This window comes from Bos indicus, chromosome X (genome assembly GCF_029378745.1).
Source record: "Bos indicus isolate NIAB-ARS_2022 breed Sahiwal x Tharparkar chromosome X, NIAB-ARS_B.indTharparkar_mat_pri_1.0, whole genome shotgun sequence".
In the NCBI taxonomy this organism is placed as follows: Eukaryota; Metazoa; Chordata; class Mammalia; order Artiodactyla; family Bovidae; genus Bos; species Bos indicus.
In genome coordinates, this window is record NC_091789.1 from 47,730,177 (window position 1) to 47,756,059 (window position 25,883).

At 37.6% G+C, this 25,883-nt stretch overlaps 1 protein-coding gene across 3 annotated transcripts in view; it reads left to right on the forward strand.

The window, feature by feature from the left end:
* Positions 1-25,883, forward strand: part of DIAPH2 (diaphanous related formin 2) — a 984,078-nt gene that overhangs the window by 81,674 nt on the left and 876,521 nt on the right. For 2 of the 3 annotated variants that reach the window (XM_070783972.1, XM_070783974.1), the window contains 2 exons: positions 4,534-4,638; positions 11,036-11,056. In XM_070783972.1, coding sequence (XP_070640073.1) covers positions 4,534-4,638; positions 11,036-11,056 — 126 coding nt within the window. The remainder of the gene's footprint in view (positions 1-4,533; positions 4,639-11,035; positions 11,057-25,883) is intronic. The other variant, XM_070783973.1, reaches the window with a different exon arrangement.

The window sequence follows — 25,883 nt, forward strand, 5'->3', positions numbered from 1 at the left end:
ATTATCCTGCCTGCCTCCATGATTCTACTCTTGATAGCATGATCTTTGCCCTGTGTCATTAAAAATTGAATTGGAGGTATATGGTAACACAGAATGTATATCTTTGGCTGATTCATGTTGAGGTTTGACGGAAAACAACAAAATTCTGTAAAACAATTATCCGTCAATTAAAAAAAAAAAGTCACTGGAAGGCTAGCAGATTCTCTATGTAGAGATTGCCAGTGGTGGCATTACCACACTCTAAGGCCTGACTGTGGAGTGTACAAGTACAGACACTCAATCTTGTCAGTGTTTCAGAGTTGATACTACTTGGGGATACAGATTCATGCTATTTGCAGGAGACTATAATTTAACCAGAATGTTATGAGATGGTGGAGACATGGCTAGCATATATGAGCAGTATTTAGAGGTTTCAATGGAAACAAACAAAATATGATTTAGCAGAATGATGTACTTGCCAATAAAGTCATAAAATCAGAGGCTGAATTGAGAAGTATAGTATTTCAAGGTGAAGGACATGGAAATCCTTTCCTTCCTTGGATTTATCAAACCACAGGGTATTTGAGAGAGATGCTGAACCATGTCACATTAAGATAAATTGAAACTGGTAGGTATACTTTAGCCTCAAGTAGAGAGTATTGTCTTCATGTAATATTTATAGGTTCCTTTTGTTTATTTATTCTGTCCAATCTACCATCCCTCTTAGTTTGGACTCTTATTATTATTACTTGAGTTACTTCAATAGCCCAGATTATTAAACATAAGATAATTTATTCTGATTAATTTAGATAGAATATTTATACACACACACACAAACACACATAAAGAGATATGAACCAGAAGGGTTGCAAAACAGGCTCCAGGTAATCTAAGTATAGGAATAACTTCCAGAATCACACAGCCAAAACATAATCTGATGAAGGAGCTGTTGCTATCCCAGAACCACTTTGTCAAATTGTTGTGATGAAAAAGATGTGTCCGCTGCCATCAATCCATGTCGCCTCTGTTGCCACCCATGCTAACAAAACATGGGTGAATCTATACCCCATATGCATCTATTTGATGGATGACAACTAAGCCACCTTACTGTATTGTTATAAGGGATAGCTGCTGCTGCTGCTGCTAAGTCGCTTCAGTTGTGTCCGACTCTGTGCAACCCCATAGATGGCAGACCACCAGGCTCCCCCGTCCCTGGGATTTGGGTGGGTTGCCATTTCCTTCTCCAATGCATGAAAGCGAAAAGTGAAAGTGAAAGTGAAAATGAAGTCTCTCAGAGACTGATAAATGTGGTTTTCATGGATTCTTCATTGGTGGGGCTGATACTGGGTGGGTGTTTAAAATTATAGTGGGCATGTTCAAGTGCTATTGGGTAGCCAACCATGACAGAAGTCTACTGTGGTCTGGTAGCTAATCTCTTGGCCTTCACTCAGGTTTTTCTCCTCCTTCAAGACCCAAATCCTGATGAAGACTTCTCTTTTGTCTTTCCCATCTGTCCTCTGTGTTCCTAAGACATCCTGTACATGCCTCTGTTATACTGATATGTTTACGTATTACTCTTCCCTACTACATGTACTCAGTCACTCAGTCAGTCATGTCCGACTCTGGGCGACCCCATGGACTATAGCCTGCCAGGCTCCTCTGTCCATGGCAATTTTCCAGGCAAGAATACTGGAGTGGGTCGCCATTTCCTTCTCCATCTCTACTATATTATGAATTGTTTATTTTTATTAATTTAACAGAGTCAAATTAATTAATTTGAGTCAAAATTTAGAAAGTAGAGAAGAAAAAATAATGATATGATCTTGCCACCTTCACATGATGTTAGTATTTTGTTGTACATATTTCAGATCCAGTCCTCCAAAGTAAAACTTGGCAAAAGTTAAACTACCCTGTAATGGGAAGGACTGCATGTGGAGGTAGTGAGTTCCCTGTTAGTTGAAGTCGACACAGAACATAGATGAATATCTGTGGACTTTATAAAGTGCTAACCAGCCTCATTCCTGTGATTCTCACTTTGATTCAACAATGCTAGATCTAGCCTTTGAGAGAGAAAGAGAGCCTGGCTTCAAGTAAATCATTAACAAGTAAGATATACAAATGAGAAATGAAATAAGATAGGAAAAGTAGAGGTAGAGACAGTGATAGAGATAATTGGGAAGGGGGGTCTGGTATATATACATGAAATTTATAGATATTAATTGTGAATTAATCATTGTAGGAGTCACTGCAGTGACTGTAGTGGGTGCAACTATATATCATGAGATACTGGTGTCATTGAAGTTACTATTCAATACATAGATGCAGTTTGATTACTTTTTATGGATCCTTTGTTTTCCCCCCACATTCTCATACATTATTTTTTTTAATTATTTTAGTATTTTTCTTTGTCCATTCATTTAGTTGATTAAAAACTAGTAATTTTTAGAATTACCAAGCAAGTAAAGGGATAAAAATACTGATTTCTTTTTCTTGTTTTAAAAAGTCAAGATACCATTCAGAAGCCATAAAATTCATCCTCTTAAAGTATACAGTTCAGTGTTTTTTTTTTTTTTTTTCTTCATGTATTCAAAGAGTCATGCAACCATCACAACATTCACTCTTAGAACATTTTTATCACCCACAAATGAAACACCATACCTGTTGGCAGTCACACCCCAGCTCTCCCATCCCCTCTTGCCCTGCCCCTGACAACCACTAATTGACAAATCTCTATAGGTTTGCCTGTTCTGGATATTTAATATAAATGGAATCATGTAATGTATGGCCTTTTGTGATCTACTTCCTTCATTTACAGAGAAGGCAATGGCACCCCACTCCAGTACTCTTGCCTGGAAAATCCCGTGGATGGAGGAGCCTGGTAGGCTGTAGTCCATGGGGTCGCTAAGAGTCTGACATGACTGAGTGACTTCCCTTTCCCTTTTCCTTTCCCTTTCCTTCATTTAGCATAATGTGATTTCAAGTTTCATCCATGCAGTATAGAATGTATCAGTACTTCATTCGTCTTTGTGGCTGAATAATAGTCCATTGTATGGACATATGACATTTTTTAATCCATTCATCGTTTGATAGACATTTGAATTGTTTCCACTGTAATGTTTCTTCTGTGAACATTCAAGTACAAGTTTTTGTGTGGATATATGTTTTCATTGTCTTGGGTATAAGCTGAGTCATGTGGTAACTCTACGTATAACTTTTTGAGGAACTACTAGACTGTTTTCCAAAGTGGCTGTATTATCTCATATTCTTACCATCAGTATGTAAGGGTTCCAGTTTCTCCACATCCTCACCAACAATTGTTATTATCTTTTCTGCCATAGCCTTTATTACTGTGGGAGTGAAGCGGTGTCTCACTGTGGTTTTGATTTGCGTTTCCTTGGTGAATAGTGATGTTGACACTCATGTGCTTATTGGCCATTTGTATGGCTTCTTTAGAGAAATGTCTGTTCAAATCCTTTGTCCACTTGTAGTTGGGTTATTTGTCTATTGTTGATTTGTAAGGCTTCTTTTTATACTTTGGATACAAGCCCCATATCAGATGTATGACTTGTAAACATTTTCTCACACCTTGTATGTTGTCTTTTCATTTGATGTTGATTTTGGAGGTGTAGTCCTTTCCAATTTGGTTTTATGACCCTTCAAGTGTGTCTTAATATGTTTCAGGGGTTAACATGAGTTTCAAAATGAATAAAAAATGATTTATCTAGTGAAAATGTTATGTCTGTGTATCACAATATAAAGGAACATTTCCAACCAAATCAAAGCTTATTGAACCTCAAAATGATGTGCTGTTGTAACTGAATATTTTTCTTTCCAGTTAGTGGTCTTTTTTATCCCAATGCAGGTAACTGTGTTTCTGATGTTTTCCCCCAATTCAGCAACTTCTCATGAATCTTTCTTCAGTGACATATTGTAGATATATATTTCCTGTAATTTACAAATTATGTTTGTTCTTCTAGATAATAATTATCCTAAGGGAACATATGCCAAGTAGTAAAGTGTTTATTTGTTTATTTTTGCTATCGGGTAAAAAAATAACTTTGCTAAGGTTGTATGATGTATATCTATGCTATAAACTGCCAGTTTATCCTGTGGAATAGTTAAAATTTTTTTTCTTATTTCTACTCATTGAGTAGGTAGCAATATGAACCATAAATATATGGTAAAATTTATATGACATTAGGGTATATAGAGTGAAAAATAATAATGAAGGAGCCAAAAAATGATGGTTGTTGATAGTCAGAGCGTGACTTACTATTTTAATACAGAGAACATTAATTTTTCTTTTTCTTTTTTAAGTTTATTTTGTTGAAGTATAGTTGATTTACAATGTTGTATTAATTTGTACTGTACAGCACAGTGATTCAGTCATACATATATATTCTTTGTCATATCGTTTTATATTATAGTTTATTATAGGATATAGAATATAATTCCTTTTGATATATGGTAGAACTTTGTTCCTTAATATTTATTAATCACCTTTGAAACTCATAAGCAGAAATTTGCTAATACAGTAAATATTCTTTTTAACAGGAGGACATGAACCTTAATGAAGAGCGAAAAGCTCCTTTACGAAACAAAGATTTTACCACCAAGCGTGAGATGGTCGTCCAGTATATTTCTGCTACTGCCAAATCTGTAAGTAGTGAGACGCTTCCAGCATCCATATAATGAGCTTAGCATTATCTGCTTAAAAGAAACAAACTTCAGATCTCTAAGTTCTTGCCTCAGTGTACTTATATAGACTTCATAAAAGAAGTGTATATACGTACTTTAATACATTTTATATATATTTCAAAACTGTTCTTAAAGAGATTTCTATTTTTATAAACAAAACAGACTAAGAATAGTTGGCTCTGAGTTAATCCGGTTAAATTTTGGAGCTGAGGTTTTGTGCACTTACTAACAAATAGCAATTTGTAGTTATTCCACTTAATATACAGTTTGTTATAGGAACACTTCAGATATTGAGGAAGGACAAACATAGCCTAGTCACAAGATTTAACTAAGTTTACATTAAAGTTATACGTCTGGTATTTGCTTACTTGAAATTTATAGCAATTTTTTAAATAAGCAGTTTGTTTTTATTTTTTGTGATGCTACCTATGTAAACTACCTCGTAATAGTTCTTGTACAGCTTAATTTAACATAAAGGAAGGTGTTTAATAGGAACTTTAATGAAATTTGAGTCTCAAAAAATTAAAATTAGTATTCATTGAAAAGGCTTGTCTGCAGCAGGAAAAACTTCGTGTTTTAGTGGAATATATTGCTTTGTTTATTTCCTAAAGTGCTTCCAAAACGAGTCTGGAAATTTGATTTATTTTTGTAAGAAAAGAATATTTTTTGAAATAGTGGACTGTATCTTTTACATTTCTGTAAAGAAGAAGCTTTTCACAGAGTTCATAAAATCACTATGAATGTGTACATATATAACGTACATATGTTGTATGTATATATATACACACACAAAAACACACAGTGATTTTATGTTTGTGTGACGTGTATATTACACACATACATTTACATTTAAGGCATACATATTTTAAATTTAAAAAGTTGACCAGTGAATAAAATAGTTCTTCATCGGCAAAATATATTCTAAAATTATTTGCCTATCCTATTAATGCTGTTTCAGTACAGTAATTGCAGTGACAATTACTGATGCATTTTGTCTGAATTCTACAATTGTATTGATTCCATATTGTACTTTAAGTAAACTAAATCTGAATGCTGAACTATTTAAACATAATGCATTGTAGCTCTGCCATAGCAGAACAACAGCATGTTTTTTAATTTGCTTCTGGTGTCCAAGGGCAGAAATGTGTTTCAAGTGATAAGTGAAATTTGCCTTGAGCCCCATTTTCAATAGAATTAGGTGAGGCATAGGGTTTTACTTTGAAATTCTGATGAATCTCTTCTCATTTTTGCACTCAAGTTATTGTTCACAGTACAATGCTTTAGGAAATGCTGGGTGTACATTCAGTGTTATTTTTCAAATACCTAAAGGCAAATGCACTAGTAAATCTATATAGTTATATCTGAGTGCAAAGTACAGATAATTATATATAAATAATTAGGTGCTGATTTTAATGGCAAGATTTTGTTAAGTGTCTCTGGCTCATTTGTTGTTTTTGTTTGTGTAACTGTAACTGAATATAATGAAAATTGTATGAAGCTCTTACTTCTTAACCTTTTGATTTTGACTCAGTCTCTATGTAGAACTTGTTTTCATTTATCTTTGTATTGTTTCCTCTTTAACTGACTGAGAAAAAGCACACTGATTTATATACTCATTTTCAGATTAAAATGCTAAACTTGGGGTAAACGTTGGCTGAGCTGTCTTGAATTGATTTATTTGAAAAATGGAAATTTCTCAAAAGACATGGAAACTCTATACTAAAGGCATTAGTTTCAAAATTGATACAAATAACTATTTAGTATATGATCCTTATTTGTTTCCTTTAGCACACATAGGATCACTTGACATGCCTATAGAACTTTAATTAGTGCTCTAAGGTTATATGTTTTATTTGCTTGTATTTTTCATGGACTAAATACGATGAAAGAAAGCCTATTGACAAGCATGTTTTAAAGCTTTCTCACTTTGGAGAGACAATTGTTAGTACTGTGTTCTGTGGTGAAAACAAAGAAAATTACATATCTTATTTCCTTTTGAAGGTGAGAGGGATGCCATTTAGTGACAAACCATCCTCTCATCTTTTGTGATCTCTTCGTGATCATGACAATAAAATTTGCATGAATTATAATGTCACCTATGACCATTTATGTGTAACTAAGGTTTCCATCCTGCTGGCTTTTATTAGGCTTTAAGGATACTTTGCATGTCATACTCTTTTATGCTTATTTTTTCATTATATTGACACACTGATTAAAAATGCTTCCACATTTAAAGTAGATATGATTGTAACCACTGCTTTATGAAAATGTTTTGCAAATAGTCAAAACTTTTATCTTGAAGTAAAAGCAAATTTAAGGACTAGAGTACCTGGTAGAAAAATATTTTATCATAAGTCATATGTAAAACGTGAAAATTACAGTTAAATTTAAACATAAATTGTACATTTCCCCCTTTAACACCTGCTTTCGTCATTTTACATGGAATTGAAAAACAAAATATGTACTCAATAAGCAATATCCGTCATTCTCCTGGGTTTGTGGGAAGGACAGTAAAGCAAGATGAAACAAATACATGGGTTTAGACACAAAACCTGTTTCTAAAGCAAAGGGGAGTCTTTTGTTGTGTAACTGATCATGCCAAAATTAGCCTGGGATAAGAGAATATAAAGGAAATTAAAAGATAATGATGAAAACTATTGCTTAGTTTTTTCCTCTTCAAATTCCATAATAAAACATGTATGAATGCAAAGGAAAAAGTACCTTGAGTAACTCTGTCAGTGATGAATGGACTTAGTAAGAGAGTGGAAAAGAGTCTCTTCTCTGTTGGAACTGGACTCTTACTTTCTGTAACAAGTGTGGTTATGGTCTTGATCTTGTTGTTTAGTTGCTAAGTCACTTCTGACTCTTTGCAACTCCATGGACTGTAGCCCTGCAGGCGCCTCTGTCCCCGGTATTTCCCACGCCAAGAATACTGGAGTGGTTTGACATTTCCTTCTCCAGGAGATCTTCCCAACCCATGGATCAAACCCGGGTCTCCTGCATTGCAGGCAGATTCTTTACCATCTAAGCCACCAGGGAGGCCCAGGTACATGTAGATAATTTGGCCACAGATAGTCTGGAAGAGTCTTTGTTTTCACAGCACCAACATAAGTTTTCAGAAGTGCAAAACCAAGCTTTGTTAATATTGCAACGTGCACTCACTGGGCTGTTCAGTGTGACAGCTGCCGGCCTCCCCGCCCTCCTTACTACCTGCCCAACTCACTACCGAACATCAGCGGCTTCATGTCACCCAGCCTGTTCCTGTTCTCTTCACCTTCACCCTGGCTTCACTCCAAACCCACGCCTCTTCAAAGCTTTGTGCTTCTCTGCCCCCAAACAGTCGCTGAGCAGCTGCACTCTCAGCGTCCCTGCCTTTTCCCTGTGTGGTTCCCATGGGCTTCCTCCTCGTCAGACTCCAGTCCCCAAAACCTACATTCCTCAAGGCAGCAATGTGACACAATCATGTTTGCACCCCAACATGCCTGCCACATTGTCGGCAGCTGTCATGGTATATGGCACACAGTGTCAGTGGATTTTAAATAAAATGAAAACCACAAGTTAAAAAAAAATTGCAACATTGTCATACTAATTCATAATCCTGAGAGGCAGAAGACATCAGTGATTTAGAGGGAATCTTGCATGTTATATTTTAACAGTATATATAGATGTTTATGTGGGTATTCCCTTGTGGTTCAGATAGTAAACAATCTGCCTGCCAAGCAGGAGATGCAGGTTCGATCCCTGGGTTAGGAAATCCCCTGGAGAAGGAAATCACTCCAATATTCTTGTCTTGAGAATCCCATGGACAGAGGAGCCTGGTGGGCTACAGTCCATGGGGTCAAAAAGTCAGACATGGATGAGCGACTGAGCACGCACGCATAGACGTTTAAGAGGAAAAAATTAGTCACTGAAATCCGAACATTAGTTTGCCAGATGTCAGTGTCCTTATGAGAATATTAAGAAACTAATTTATTTCTAACTTAAATCACAGTCTTTGAGGTTGAGATTTAAAAATATGTAAAGTTAGTTTTTTGAAGATATATTGAAAGGTAGCATTGATTAAAAAAAACTCTCAGTAGCAAATAATTTAAAATAGTGATACCAAATACATCACTAAATATTTTCAGATTGGCCCATATCATAAGCAGGCTTCCCTGGCAGCTCAGACAGTAAAGAATCCATCTGCAATGTGGGAGACCTGAGTTCTATCCCTGGGTTGGGAAGATTCCCTGGAGGAGAGCATGGCAACCACTCCAGTATTCTTGCCTAGAGAATCCCCATGGCAAAGAAGCCTGGTGGGCTACAGTCCATGGGGTTGCAAAGAGTCAGACACAACTGAGTGACTAAGCACAAACACATATATCATAAGCAGTTAAGAGTTGCAGTATATCTTTTTGTTTGTGTGTATACATGTGTTGGCTTCCCAGGTGGCACTAGTGGTAAAGAACCTACTGCCAATGCAGGAGACATAAGAGACATGAGTTTGATCCCTGGGTCAGGAAGATCTCCTAGAGAAAGGCATTGCAACCCACTCCAGTATTCTTGCCTGGAAAATCCCATGGACAGAGGAACCTGGCAGGCTATAGTCCATAGGGTCACACAGAATCAGACACAACTGAAGTGACTTAGCACACACACATACATGTATTAATGGTTTTGCCTTTGCCACTATCAGGTAGTTTCCTTCTCAAGTCTTTGCCAGACATCACCTAGATACGGTGAAACAATTGAACCCAAAGCTGACCAGACCAGTTTCTTTTAGCTTTTCTTGGCTCATCTAATCTGTTAGCTGTATATACTTTAACTAAATGCAGTCATTTTGCAATCAGAATAGTTATCAGTCAGTTCAGTTGCTCAGTCATGTCCGACTCTTTGTGACCCCATGAATCGCAGCATGCCAGGCCTCCCTGTCCATTACCAACTCGCCGCCCCTGGCCTCGGGCGTGGGGTAGCTCCTCTCCGCCGCGCTAAGTGCACTGGTTGCAGCCGCTGCGCTAAGTGAGAATAGTATAGACCTGCTTAATTGTTAAGACAGGCTTGCAATTCTTTTTTTTTTTTTTTAATTTCATGTCTGTGCTAAATAAACATGGGACAAATAAGACCTCTTTTTGGTGGGAGGAAATAATTTAGGTCAATAGTGTATCTTTGAATTCAGAAGACTGTTAACGGCACCACAGTGGCTTTTATTCAACTAAATAGTCGCTGTCTGTAGATAGTCTGTCGAATGAATATTTAAGAAAGCTGCTTTTCTATTTGGAGATTCATGGAGTCCTCTGAAGTAGTTAATTAGGAAACTATCATTTCTTTTTGTATCTTGTAGTATCCTGTTAAACTTAGGATTCTTATTGGGATTTCAGCTTTTTATTTTTAAAGTACTAGCTAATAATTAGAACATGTATTGATAATATGTGCTATCAGATTTATAGTTTTAGAATATGGATGAACTCTTTTTTTGAACATTGCTTGATATTCAAGTGTAGGAATCTGATAACAATGATTTATATTTGGATTCTGGCATAAAATTATACTTTAGGACTATGATTTTAGTTCTTGCCTTCTTAAGCACAAATTCTTAGGAATTCTCTTATCTCTTCACCATAAGAAAAACTCAATTGAGGTTGTAATTTTTGAACTATTTCCTCCTTCTGAATAAGTATATTTAAATACAAACTGCTTCTTTGTCTTCACATTATATAGAAAACTGTGTTGTTATAATAGAAATGCTAGGATGACCTAGAAAACCAGAATCATAAGCAATCTATCTTCTTTGTAATTTTCAAGTATAATATAAAACAATATTTTAAACCTTAAATTCATAACAATAAAAAATTTCCCATTTTCAACCTCAAGTTTATTTATTAACTTAAACACATGACTTTACGTACAACATTTATATTCTAAAATACCTAATTTCAAGCTTAATAGTATGCCTGTTAAAACACGGAAAGAAAAAAAAACAATATTAGAATAAAATTCAATTTTCTCATGATAATTTTTGAGAGGTTGTGGGCTGATAAAATATCTGATGCCTGATGGCACTTAATCTTGAATTACTTGATATTTATACTACAACTAGTTGAGAAGCCCATTACAGAAAACTTTAAAAAGATCCTCAAATGGTAATAATTTTATTTGGGAATCTTTATTCTGCTGACTTTATACATTTTTGGAATATGGTAGAAATCATTACTGATGTATTTAACCTCTAGATCTAAAGTATTAAAAGTACACATAGAGGTGCTATTTACTAATTTACTAAACACTTCTGTGAAAAGCTTCTGATTATTAATACTGTTGCTGTTTGTTTTTTTTTTTTTTTTTTACACCATAACTACTCTCCGTTGACCTCTGCATGCAGATAGTTGGAAGTAAAGTTACGGTGAGTACCAAAGATGTGTTTTACCCTTAGATGTGAATTCGTGCTTTTGGAGATTGAGTGATTTTTGCTTCTAGCATTTTATGTGTTCGGTTCTTCTTTTGGTGTATATTTTACCAAAGTAGTAAGATGAATGTTAAGATCACATGATTAGAATTTAACTATGTAAGTATTTTTCCTGTGGCTTTGGGAAGTACTTTAGAACTGGAATGTGATTGTATATTTTGTCTTAGAAAGTTTTACTTCTTTTTAAAATTTTTTTTGGAACTGTGCCTGTGTCAGTCCTTATGATTCTGAGGTGTGTTTTACCTTAATTTTTCAGGATAGCAGGGAGAGACTCCTAAAAGTTTCATTTATGCTAATAGGAATTCTTACTGAAGCATCTTACTTTGACTTTAGTATCTCTGAGCACATGGTGTAATGAAAGCAGCCTATGATGTTCAGTCAGGAGGCCTGGGTGCTTATCTTTGCTGGGTGCTACTCATCAGCTTTATGACTTTGGGCAAGTCGTATAATTTATCTGAGGTTTAGTTATTAAGTAGATAAATTGAAGTGATTGGCTTGCATTATCTTTTAAGGTTCTTTTAGTTGCTGTCATCTAAGCAGGGGTCCACAACCTCCAGGCCGCAGACCAGTACTTCCTGTCAGATCAGCGATGGCATTAGATTAGCAATAAAGTACACAATAAATGCAATGTGGTTGAATATTCCTGAACTCATCCTCACCTACCCCAGTCTGTGGAAAAATAATTTTCCATGAAATTGGTCCCTGGTGTCAAAAAGGTTGGGGACTGCTGATCTAAAGGTTATATACATGAGACACTGCGTTGCAGTGCCACAATTACATGATACACTATTACATCAATACACCAAAAGTGGCCTGTATTTTAATTAAGAGCTGTTTGTAATGACCTTGCCTTCATGATTAAGCAGTCTGTATTTAGAAAACAGGTCAGGAAACATTATCTTTTTTTAAAATTTCTGTTGAAGTTTAGTGGATTTACAGTGTTGTGTTAGTTTCAGATGTACAGAAAAGTAAATCACTTATTCATATACATATATCCACTGTTTTTCAGATTATTTTCTCATACAGACCATTACAGAGTATTGAGTAGAGTTTCCTGTGCTATACAACAGGTTCTTATAAGCTATCTGTTTTATATATACTAGTGTGTACATGGGCTTCCTGAGGTGGCACAGTGATAAAGAATCCACCTGCCAATGCAGGAGATGCAGGAGATGTGGGTTCAATCCCTGAGTCATGAAGATCCCCTGAAGGAAGGCACGGCAATCCACTCCAGTATTCTTGCCTGGAGAATCCCATGGACAGAGGAGTCTGGTGGGCTGCAGTCTGTGGGGTTGCAAAGAGTCAGACACAACTGAGCATGCACACTCCCATTGTAGTGTATGTATGTCAGTCCCAGTCTCCCAATTTATCCACCCCCCACCCCGCCCCCTGCCCCAGGAAACATTATCTTTAACATCACCAGGTATCTAGAATAGTGAATATATTTACATTTGTTTTGCTTTTAAATATTGAAGTCCTCTTTTTGTCTTTTTGGATTTGTCAGGCGAGTGTATGCTCCTTGGTTCTGTCTCATCACAACAAAGATTTGGAGTGATGAACATTAAAGCCCTTGGTGTGTCACAGCTTTCAGGTCTTGGACAGACCATGTTATAGCTCTTAGACAAATCAGTGTTACAGCTCCGTGTTACAGCTCCATTTTATTTAGAAAATAGCAGGAAAATCCACCGAGAGAGAGAGAGAGAGAGAGAGAGAGAGAGAGAGATACCCTTGGGCTTCTCTTTCTATATGTTTTTTTCTCTCCCTGGGCCTGCCGTATGTAAATTGGGCTAGCCAGGAGTGTTGTTTGTTCTACCTGAGGTCCTCACTCCGGCCCTCGAACCTTCCTTTGTTCTATTTTCATGGGTTTTCCCTTCCTTATCTTTTAGCCACTGCCATTCTAGACTCCTGTTTCCCATTCTAACTACCTAACAGATTCGTGTGACATTGGGGAGAAAATGCCATCCATCTTTTGAAATGATTTCCAAAATCAGCAAATATTTCTTTAGTGCTTATTGTGTACCAAGAACTGTGCTAGGTGCGCTAATGACTGGAAAATAAGAATAAAACCTTATCATTGCAATAATATATGTTGAAATAATCAAATCTTAAATTGTGCCTGCTAATTGTGCCATAGCAATATTATGTATTAGGTAGGAGACATAAGGTGGGTTAGAGTAATTAGAGAAAAATCCATGCAAATTTCTAGACTTTCAGGATATGGTGGTTGGGATTTGATGGGGGAGGGGAAATGATGGAAAAGCTCTCAGATTGTGGAAGTAATATTCAATGCAAAAGCTTGGAAAGAGAACCAAATTGTATTTGGGAGGGGGTATGGCAGGTGGGCGAGAAGGAAGAAATGAGAAATGAGGTTGATTTTGTACAGAACAAAAAATGTATATTGGAAAGATTCAAAAATCAAGTTAAAAGAAGATCTTAAAGTCCAGGTAGATTAGAAATCAGTTTGAGCAAGCAAGTGACATGAGGAAAGCAGAGTTTAAGAAAAATAAATTGGATAATAGTAGGTAGGCTGGATCAGGCTAATGGTACTCAAAGTTGAAAGTATCAAAATGCAAATTTTGTCCCTCATGGGGTCTGGAATAAGGCCAAGAATTCTGCATTTTTATCAAGCACCACGGGACATCCTGATTAGTTAGAATAAAGAGCTCACTTTGAGAAATACTGGATTGGGATAGAGATTTGTTTAGGGGGCTACCTAGGAGACATGTGAGAGTCAAAGAGGCCCTGCATTAAACTGGAGGCTTAGGTGTAGAAGGATGGGGTTAAATAACAGAGTTTGGGGCAATAAATGAATCTAGAGCTTATTTTAATGTGGGCCAGAACCAGCCTATATTTCTGGTTGTGACAACATAAACAATCCAATGACCTGTGCCAGAAGCCACTGCAAGATTACCAATTTTTCCATAATCAGTTATCAAGTTCTGTTGATTATTTCTCCTAAATAACTCTCAGTTCTCTCCCCTAATTTCAGAGCCATCATCTAACACTCCTGTGATTGTCATAGCCTCCTCAATGCTCTCCTAGTCTTTGCTTTCACACTCACCCATGAATGCTGTATGTGGTTACCAGAAATGCTGCTGCTACCCCCTCAAATTTTCAGATGGCTCCCTATTCTCTTTGTGATCTTTTCTGATTTCACCTCCAGCTGCACACTTACATGCACCTATCCCCTGTCTGTATGGGAACACTCGGCAGTTTGTTAACATCCTATTTAAAAAAAAATTTTTTTCAAAATTTATTTATTTTTTAATTGAAGGATAATTGCTTTACAAAACTTTGTTGTTTTCTGTCAAACCTCAACATGAATCAGCCATAGGTATACATATGTCCCCTCCCTCTTGAAACTTCCTCCAATCTCCCTTCCCATTCCACCCCCTAGTTTGATACACAGCCCCTGTTTGAGTTCCCTGAGACATACAGCAAATTCCCATTGGCTATTTTACATATTAAGTTTCCATGTTTCCACTCTATCCATACATCTCACCCTCTCCTCCCTTCTCCCCATGTCCATAGGTCTGTTCTCTATGTCTGTTTCTCCATTGCTGCTCTGCAAATAAATTATTCAGTACCATCTTTCTAGATTCCATATATATGTGTTAGTATACAATATTTGTCTTTCTCTTTCTGACTTACTTCACTCTGTGTAATAGGCTCTAGGTTCATCCACCTCATTAGAACTGACTCAAATGTGTTCCTTTTTATGGCTGAGTAATATTCCATTGTATATAGATACAACAATTTCTTTATACATTCATCGGTTGATGGGCATCTAGGTTGCTTCCATGTTTTAGCTATTGCAAATAGTGCTGCAATGAACATTGGGGTATATGTGTCTAGGAGTGGGATTGGTGGGTCATATGGTGGTTTTATTCCTAGTTTTTTAAGGAATCTCCATACCATCTTCCAAAGTGGCTATATCAATTTACATTCCCGCCAACAGTGCAAGAGCATTACTTTTTCTCCACACCCTCTCCAGCATTTATCATTTACAGACTTTTAGATGATGGCCATTCTGAATGGTGGGAGGTGATATCTCATTGTAGTTTTGATTTGCATTTCTCTAATAATAAGTGATGTTGAGCATCTTTTCATGTGTTTGTTAGCCATCTGTATGTCTTCTTTGGAGAAATGTCTGTTTAGGTCTTTTTCACACTTTTTGATTGGATTGTTTGTTTTTCTGGTTTTGAGTTGAATGAGTTGATTGTATATTTTGGAAATTAATCCTTTGTCAGTTTCATTTGCTATTATTTTCTCTCATTCCAAGGGTTGTCTTTTCACCTTGTTTATAGTTTCCTTTGCTGTGCAAAAGCTTTTAGGTTTAATCAGGTCCCACTTGTTTACTTTTGTTTTTATTTCCATTAATCTAGGACGTGGGTCATAGAGGATCTTGCTTTGATTTATATTGAGTGTTCTGCCTATGATTTCCTCTAAGGGGTTTATAGTTTCTTGTCTTACATTTAGGTCTTTAATCCATTCTGAGTTTGTCTTTGTGTATGGTGCTAGGAAGTATTCTACTTTCATTGTTTTACATGTAGGTGTCCAGTTTTCCCAGCACCACTTATTGAATAGGCTCTCTTTGCCGCATTGTATATCCTTTCCTCCTCTGTCAAAAATGAGGTGCCCATAGGTGCGTGGGTTTATTTCTGGACTTTCTATCTTATTCCATTGGTCTATATTTCTGTTTTTGTGCCAGTACCATACTGTTTTGATGACTGTACCTTTGTACAGTTTGAAGTCAGGAAGGTTGATTCCTCCAGCTTCATTCTTCTTTCTTAAGACTGCTTTGGCTATTCAGGGTCTTTTGTGTTTCCATATAAATTGTGAAAATTTTTGTTCTAGTTCTGTGAAAAATGCCATTGGTAATTTGATAGGGATCACATTGAATCTGTAGATTGCATTTGGTAGTATAGTCATTTTCACAATATTGATTCTTCCTACCCAGGAACATGGACTGTCTCTCCATCTGTTTATGTCATCTTTGGTTTCTTTCATGAGTGTCTTATAATTTTCTGTATAGTGTTGTCTTCTTAGGTAGGTTTATTCCTAGTTATTTTATTCTTTTTGTTGCACTGGTGAATGGAATTGATTCCTTAATTTCTTTTTTTGATTTTTCACTGTTAGTATATAGGAATGCACCAGTGATTTCTGTGTATTGATTTTGTATCCTGTGACTTTGCTAAATTCCCTGATTAGCTCTAATAATTTTCTGATAGTATCTTCAGGGTTTTCTATGTATAGTATCATGTCATCTGCAAAAAGCGAGAGCTTTACTTCTTGTTTTCCAATCTGGATTACTTTTATTTCTTTTCTTCTCTGATTGCTGTATCTATGACTTCCAAAACTATGTTGAGTAATAGTGGTGAGAGTGGCCACCTTTGTCTTGTTCCTGATCTTAGGGGGAGTGTTGGCAGTTTTTTACCATTGAGAATAATGTGTCCTGTGGGCTTATCATATATGGCCTTTACTATGTTGAGCTAGGTTCCTTCTATGCACATTTTTTGAAAAGTTTTAATCATAAGTGGGTGATGAATTTTCTCAAAGGCTTTTTCTGCATCTATTGTGATGATAATATTGTTTTTATTTTTCAATTTGTTTACATGATGTATCACATTGATTGCTTTGTATATATTGAAGAATCCTTGCATCCCTGGAATAACCCCAACTTGATCATAGTGTATGAGCTTTTTAATGTGTTGTTGAATTCTGTTTGCTAGAATTTTGTTGAGGATTTTTACATCTATGTTCATCAGTAATATTGGCCTTTAGGTTTCTTTTTCTGTGTTGTCTTTGTCTGGTTTTGGCATCAGGGTGATGGTGGCCTTACAGAATGAGTTTCGAAGTGTTCCTTCCTCTGCAATTTTTTTGAAAGAATTTTAGAAGGATAGTCATTAGCTCTTTTCTAAATGTTTGGTAGAATTTCCCTATGAAGCCATCTGGCCCTGGGCTTTTGTTTTTTGGGAGATTTTTGAGCACAGTTTTGATTTCAGTGCTTGTAATTGATTTGTTCATACTTTCTATTTCTTCCTGGTTCAGTCTTGGAAGAATGATCTTTACTAAGATTCTGTTCATTTTTTCCATTTTATTGCCATTTAGTTGTTCATAATAGTCTCTTGTAATTTGTTGTATTTCTGCATTGTCTGTTGTAACCTCTCCTGTTTCATTTTCTAATTTTACTGATTTGATTCTTCTCTCTTTTTTTCTTAAAAAGTGTGACTAAAGGTTTGTCAATTTTGTTTATCTTCTCAAAGAACCAGCTTTTAGTTTTATTAATCTTTACTAATTTTCTTTTCTTTTTTTCATTTATCATTTATTTCTGCTATGATCTTTATGATTTCTTCCCTTCTACTACTTTTGGGATTTTTTGGTTCTTCTTTTTCCAGTTGTTTTAGGCAGAAAGTTAGGTTGTCTGTCCAATGTTTTTTTTGTTTGTTTCTTGAGGTAGGATTGTGTTGCTATAAACTTAGCTCTTAGAACTGCTTTTGCTGTATCCCATAGATTTTGAGGAGTTGTGTCTTCATTGTCATTTATTTTCTGGGAATTTTTTGATTTCCCTTTTGATTTCTTTAGTAACCTATTCATTATTTAGAAATATATTGTTTAATCTCCATGTGTTTGTGTTTTTTACAGTGTTTTTTTTTTTTTTTGTAATTGATATTTAGTCTCATAGCATTGTGGTCAGAAAAGATGCTTGATATGATTTTCAGTTTTCTTAAATTTACTGAGATTTGCTTTATGACCCAGGATGTAGTCTGTCCTAGAGAATGTTCCATGTACACTTGAGAAGAAAATGTATTCTTCTTCTTTTGGATGGAATGTTCTGAAGATATCAATGAGATCTGTCTCATCTAATATATCATATAAGACTTGTGTTTCCTTGTTAATTTTCTGCTTTGATGATCTGTCCATTGGTGTAAGTGGGGTGTTAAAGTCTCCTACCATTATTGTGTTACTGTCAATTTCTCCTTTTCTGTCTGTTAGTGTTTGTTTATGTATTGAGGTGCTCCTATGTTGAATGCATAGATATTTGCAGTTGTTATGTCTTCCTATTGGATTGATCCCTTGATCATTAGTACTGTCCCTCCTTATCTCTTGTAATCTTCTTCATTTTAAGGTCTATTTTATCTGACATGAGGATTGCTACTCCAGCTTTCTTTTGCTTTCCATTTGCATGGAATATATTTTTCGATCCTCTCACTTTCTGTCTATATGTGTCTTTAGGTCTGAAGTAGATTTCTTGTAGACAGCATATATATAGGTCTTGTTTTTGTATCCATTCAGCCAGTCTGTATCTTTTGTTTGGAGCATTTAATCCATTTACATTTAAAGAAATTATTGATATGTGTGTTCCTATTGCCATTTTCTTAATTGTCTCAGTTTAGTTCAGTTCAGTTGCTCAGTTGTGTCCGACTCTTTGCGACCCCATGGACTGCAGCACCCCAGGCGTCCCTGTTCATCACCAACCACTGGAGCCTACTCAAAATGATGTCCATCTCATTGGTGATGCCATGCAACCATCTCATTCTCTGTCATCCCCTTCTCCTTCCACCTTCAGTCTTTCCCAGCATCTGGGTCTTTTCCAATGAGTCGGTTCTTTGCCTCAGGTGGCCAAAGTATTGGAGATTCAGCTTCAGCATCAGTCATTTCAATGAATATTCAGGACTGAATTCCTTTAGGATTGACTGGTTGGATCTCCTTGCAGTCCAAGGGACTCTGAAGAGTCTTTTCCAACACCACAGTTCAAAAACATGAATTCTTCAGTGCTCAGCTTTCTTTCGGAGAAGGCAATGGCACCCCACTCCAGTACTCTTGCCTGGAAAATCCCATGGATGGAGGAGCCTGAAAGGCTGCAGTCCATGGGGTCGCTGAGGGTCGGACATGACTGAGCGACTTCACTTTCACTTTTCACTTTCATGCATTGGAGAAGGAAATGGCAACCCACTCCAGTGTTCTTGCCTGGAGAATCCCAGGGACGGGGGAGCCTGGTGGGCTGCCATCTATGGGGTCGCACAGAGTTGGACACGACTGAAGTGACTTAGCAGCAGCAGCAGCAGCAGCTTTCTTGATTGTCCAACTCTCACATCCATGCATGACTACTGGAAAAACCATAGCCTTGACTAGATTGAACTTTGTTGTAAAAGTAATGTCTCTGCTTTTTAATATGCTGTCTAGGTTGGTCATAGCTTTTCTTCCAAGGAGCAAGCATCTTTTAATTCCATGGCTGCAGTCACCATCTGCAGTGATTTTGGAGCCCCCCAAAATAAAATCTGTCACTGTTTCCATTGTTTCCCCATCTATTTGCCATGAAGTGATAGGACTGGATGCCATCATCTTTGTTTTCTGAATGTTGAGTTTTAAGCCAACTTTTTACTCTCCTCTTTCACATTCATCAAGAGGCTCATTAGTTCTTTGCTTTCTGCCATAAGGGTGGTGTCATCTGTGTATCTGAGGTTATTGATATTTCTCCCAGCGATCTTTTTCTTCTCTTTTCTCTTGTAGATCTTTTTCTTCTCTTGTATTTCCTGACTATATAAATTCCTTTAACATTTGTGGTAAAGGTGGTTTGGTTTTACTCAATTCTCTTTAACTTTTGCTTGTCTATAAATCTTTTGAGTTCCCCACAATTTTGAATGAGATCCTTGGCAGTAGAGTAATCTTAGTTGTAGATTTTCCCCTTTCATTACTTTAAATATATCCTGCCGTTTCCTTCTGGCCTGTAGAGTTTCTGCTGAAAGATCAGCTGTTAAACATGTGAGGTTTCCTTTTATGTTACTTGTTGCTTTTCCCTTGCTGATTTTAATATTCTTTCTTTGTGCTTAATCTTTGTTAGTTTGATTAGTATGTGTCTTGGCATGTTTCTCCTTTGGTTTATCTTGTATAGGACTCTTTGTGCCTCTTGAACTTGATTGACTATTTCCCTTTCCATGTTGGGGAAAATTTTAACTATAATCTTTTCAAAAATTTTCTCATACCCTTTCATTTTCTCTTCTTCTTCTGGGAACCCTATAATTCAAATGTTGGTATGTTTAATATTGTCTTAGAGGCCTCTGAGACTATGTCAGTTCTTTTCATTGTTTTTGCTTTATTCTGCTCTTCAGAAGTTATTTCCAGAATTTTATGTTCCGGTTCACTGATCTATATTTCTGCTTCAGATATTCTGCCATTGATTCCTTCTAGAGTATTTTTATTTTCAGTAATTGTGTTGTTTGTCTCTGTGAGTTCATTCTTTAATTCTTCTAGGTCTTTTTAAATTGATTCTTGCATTTTCTCCATTCTATTTTCAAGGTTTTTGATCTTCTTTGCAATTATTATTCTGAAATCATTTTCGGGTAGTTTGCCTATTTCCTCCTCATTTATTTGGACTTGTGTGTTTCTAGTTTATTCCTTCATTTGTGCAATGTTTCTGTACCTTTTCATTATTTTTTTTAACTTACTGTGTTTGAGGTCTCCTTTTCCCAGCCGTCAAGGTTGAATTCTTTCTTCCTTTTGGTTTCTTCCCTCATAAAGTTTGTCCAGTGGTTTGTGTAAGCTTCCAGTAGGGTGAGATTTGTGGTGATTTTTTTTTCCTGGGGTGAGCAGGGCTGAGTGAAGTGGCAATCCTGTCTGCTGATGATTGGGTTTGTATTTTTGACTTGTTTGTTGTTTGGATGAGGTGTTCTGCACAGGGTGCTACTGGCAGTTGTGTAATGCCAGGTCTTATATACAAGTGGTTGTCTTTGTGGGCATTCTCACTATTTGATGTTCCCTAGGATTAGGAGTTCTTTGGTAGTCTAGGGTCTTGGAGTCGGTGCTCCCATTCCAAAGGCTCAGGGCTTTATCTCTGGCCAGGAATGGAGATTCCATAGGTGGTTTGTTACGGAATTAAATGGGATTAAAACAAATATACAATAACAAGAAACCAAAGATGAACTCCATAAAAATGGCAGTTATAGAATCAGGCAAATAATGATTAAAATAATGGAATATACACATATGCATATATACCCATATGCAAAATCAAAACAGTCCAACAAAAATAAAGTACAGTGGATTGACCCAGGGAACAAAGGAAACCAAAAATGATATCTACCAGTTAAGAACAAAACTAAAGCACAAACTGGAAAACAAAACTAAAGCAACATACCAACTGGGAAATATATCACAATGAAAACAAAACTAACAAATATGGTGAGAAAAAGAAGGAAAAGAATAGAAATGCAGAGTTAAATAGAGGTAGATAAAGAAGATGTATTTATTAAAGGTTATCTGCAAGGAGGAAAGAACAGTAGGAAAAGCAAACAGAGGAATAAATGTAGAAAGAATAATAGGTTTAAAACATTTAAATATTAAAATTAAAAAAAAAATAAATAAATAAAAAAGAAGAAGAAGAAAAAGGAAAACTCCACAGAACTGCAAAAGGCCAATGTGAAGACAGACCTTTATAACAGCAATGAAAAATGTGATTGAGAAAAGAAACTCAAAAGATCATAGTGCTAATAAAATCGACCACTACAACAGAGGAAAAAGGTTAAAAAAAAAAAAGAAAGAAAACCCCAAAAGAACCAAGTCAAAATGTAAGAATAGTAAATATTTTTCTTGAATCACTGCTGTCAGTGACCTTTCCCTCTCTGGGAGTCACAGTCCACGTTTCCTACCTAGGGTGCCCTCCAACGCTTCGCTGGTCTGTGGACCTGCTGTGTGGGCAGCTTACATTCTCATCTGGTTCTACTCCTGTGTGTTCTTGCCTCCAGTGTCCCCAGTGTCCACAGCTATCAGAACTAGTGCATTTTTTTTGGACGCTCTCAGTATCCTTTTATATATACCATAGATACAGAGTCTGCTTAGTTGATCCTGTGGATTTAATCTGCAGCTTGTACAGCTACTGGGAAGGTTTTGGCTCTTCTTCCTTAGCCAGACTGCCCCTGGGTTTCAGTTGTGGTTTTATTTCTACCTGTGCATGTGGGTCGTCCACTGGGGTTTGCTCCTGAGACTGTTCTGGAGGACTTGCGTCTGCCCCAGTGAGGGGTGGGTGTGGAGGTGGTACAGCTGCTTAGGTTGCAGGGGTTTTGGCAGCACCAGGTACTCAGAGGAGTTGGAAGCTGGGGCAGCAGGAGATATAGTGCTCTACAAGGGTGTGGCAACCAATATTGGCCAATATACTCCAGTATTCTTCCCTGGAGAACCCCACTGACAGAGAAGCTTGGCAGGCCACAGTTCACAGGGTCGCATAGAGTTGGACACTAGCGAAGCATTCCCACATGTATAGACACAAGACTTAGCCTGTGGCAGCTTTGCCCCAGTGAGGGTTGAGTGTGAAGGTGCTTGAGTTGGGGATAACCTGACCAAGTGTGCAGGGACACAGACTGCGTCAGCTGCAGGAGTTATGGCCCTATCAGAATCTTTTTTTGAGCCTCTGGTAACTGGCAATCAGAAGGCCTCATTGGCTAGTCTTCCTCCATAGCTCCACCGGTTCAGGCACTTAGAGGGTTCCCTTGCCTGGGGTCCTTCTCTATTGTTCAGCACATCAGGCACATAGAGAGGCCCCCCTGGCTGGGGTCCTACTCTGTAGATTGGTGCATCAGGCACTTAATGGGGCACCCCGCCTGGGTCCTCCTGTGTAGGTCAGCACATCAGGCACCTACAGCTGCACACTGGGTGGAGTCCTACTCTGTACTTAAGCACGTCAGGCATTTTAAGGGGCACCCTGGGTGAGGTCCTTCTGTGTTGTTCCACATGTCAGGCGCTTGATGGGCCAGCCTCGCTATTGTTCAGCTGCCAGATGCTGCCTGGTTGGAAGAGAGAGGCTAACGTGATGGCTCCACCCCCTACTTGTGACTCATGGTTTCCATGGCTGCCTGGCTTCCCTCCACAGGCATTTTCCACCGCAGTCTCTTCCCTTACATCCCCTGGGTCCCTTTCCCAGCAGTCAACTGCAGCCCTTGCCCCGGGATTGCTCTGCAATCCCTATGCTCCAGCTCCCAGCTGCTGTACCTTCTAGGGGACCTGCATCCTTGTCTGCGGTACGTAAGGCTGTGGCAAGGACTGTCTGATTCTCATTCCATTTAGGCTGCCAGAGATCAGCTGCCTCACTCTCAGCCTTAAATGTTTCTCTTCTAACTCAGACAGTTGCCCCCATTGTGGAGATCGGACCCCTGTTTTAATTCTCCCACCCGCCAAGGGTAGGTCCAGTCCCACTAAGACTTCTGTTTTCCCCCTAGTTCCTTCATCCTGCTGAGTTTTGCGTGGTTTTATATATTCTTTTCCTGTGGTCAGGTACTCCTGTCCACTCTCAGCTGGTGTTCTGCAAGCACTTCTGTGTCTGAAGGTGTATTCCTGACGTATGCGTGGAGAGTGATGTACTCCATGACCACCTACTCCTCTGTCATCTTGTTCCTCCCCCAACATCCTATTCTTTAATTCCTCTAAATCAAGCACATTCTGTTGCTTTGAGCCCAAATGCCTTTCTCTTCTTGAGTGTGCCAAGCAAGCTCCTACATATCCATCAAGATTAAGCCTCTTGTCAGTCTTTAAATGAGAAGGCGTCTTAGATAGCTCCTTCCTTTCCATAGCCCCATATATATAGCTCTATTATAATATATATTATAATGTATAATGTAAATATTATAATATTTAGCACTTTTATTAAAGATGTAAATTTTACATCTTCTGCAGTGAACATAGCTTGTGCTCCCAAAATGCTATGTCTAATGGGGAGGATAAACAGGAAAACAGATTAAAGATAGGGCCTAAAATATGAAATATAGGAAAGGGTGCAAAATGGCTGCTTATGTCAGTGAACAGTTTTGTCCAAGTGTGTTTTAAAAGGCACCATAATGAGACGGGTGTTATGATGGATCTGTAGTAGAAATGATTTTATACCCATTGTTTTATCTGTGAGCTGCTACTTATATTGGAGTAGGCAAATCCTGCATTACAGGGAACAAACTCTAAGCATTGGTTTCTAGAAGAATTGATGAGGGTATTAATTCTAGAGTGTAGGTGGGAAGGTTCCTTCAGGAGGAAGATGTGTTGTTGTTTGTTGAAACTAGAAAGGAGAGGAAAAAAAAAAATTAAAAATCACCAGGTGTAAATCAGGTTCAAAAGGGTTTATTTTTCACAGTCTCATTAACCTAAAACAGGGCTTCCCCAGTGGCTCAGCTGGTAAAGAACCCACCTGCCAGTGCAGGAGATGCTGGTTCAATCCCTGGGTCAGGAAGATACCCTGGAGGAGGGCATGACAACCCACTCCAGTATTCTTGCTTGGAGAATCCCATGGACAGAGGAGCCTGGTGGGCTCCATGGGGTCACAAAAAATCAGACACGACTGAGTAGGCAGGCACACGTGCTAGAAGTGTTTGAGAGAGAAAAAGTCCTAGAATAGCTACTTTAAGTGTTTTTGTTGCTAAAAGACCATATACGTTGGTCAAAAACTGAGTGATGTAGAAGCCAGACTGAAATTGTAAAGCTGGAATATGTAATGAACCAGGTCTTCATCACTCTATCTTCCTTTTATCTCTCTGGTGTTGATTGGAGGCACAGTTGGAGGCATTTGAGGTCTTCCTGATCTCAGACATAGTTTCACTATTATTTTTTAGACATTTACTTTACCGTCCGGCTGTTACCTGAACATAACCATCCACTCAACCTCAAGCAATCTTGCTTTTGACTTGACTCGTTGGATCCGTTTTTTTTTTTTTTTTTTTTTTGCTTTTCTTTGAATGTTTTCTTTCCTTTGTCAACATTCTCTCCATCCTCAGCTGTTCCCTGAAGTCTGTCCTGTTGACCTCGCCCCATCTCCATTTCCCCATTCCCAGATTTCCTCCTAGTAATTTATCTGAACTTAAATAGCACTTCATTTTTAACTCTCTTCTGGAATCACCTTCTACTCTATTTTATAGTTTCTGTAACATTGTATGTTCTTTAAGGGCCTCTTTTATACTACTATATTACTTTAGATAGTAATAATGTATGTCCTTGAATTAATGCTCTCTATTACAGAGTGGGTCTGTCTTTTTATGTCCGTGGTATAGACCCTATGAAGGGATTCAAATTTTAGTAAAGGTCATGGATTCAGAGGCAAATAGACCTGAGCTCAGATTCCAACTCTGCTACATACTAACTGCTGCTGCTTCTGCTAAGTCGCTTCAGTTGTGTCTGACTCTGTGCGACCCCATAGACAGCAGCCCACCAGGCTCAGCCTTCCCTGGGATTTTCCAGGCAAGAACACTGGAGTGGGTTGCCATTTCCTTCTCCAATGCATGGAAGTGAAAAGTGAAAGTGAAGTTGCTCAGTCGTGTCCAACTCTTAGCGACCCCATGAACTGCAGCCTACCAGGCTCTTCCACCCATGGGATTTTCCAGGCAAGAGTACTGGAGTGGGGTGCCATTGCCTTCTCTGCATATACTAACTATGTGACCTTAAATAATTTATTTACTGTCTCTGCACCTCAGTTTCCCCATTGATACAATGAGGATAGTAATAATATTCGATTCAGGATGGTTTTGAAGTTTATTGTTTATATTTAATGTATTTAACATACGAAGAATCTTGCAAATAGGTCTAAGTTAGATTTTTTGGTTAACTGTATTAAATTCTATGAAATGCTTGGTATGACAGACATAAAGCATGACAATTACATGGTAAAATAAAAGAAGACTTTGAGCTGCCTTTTTTTTTTTTTTGGCTGAGTTTTCATGCTATTTAATAGAATGATTTATTCTGGGTCAAGAATGATGGGAAGGATTCAACTGGATGGAAGAAAGAGAATGTT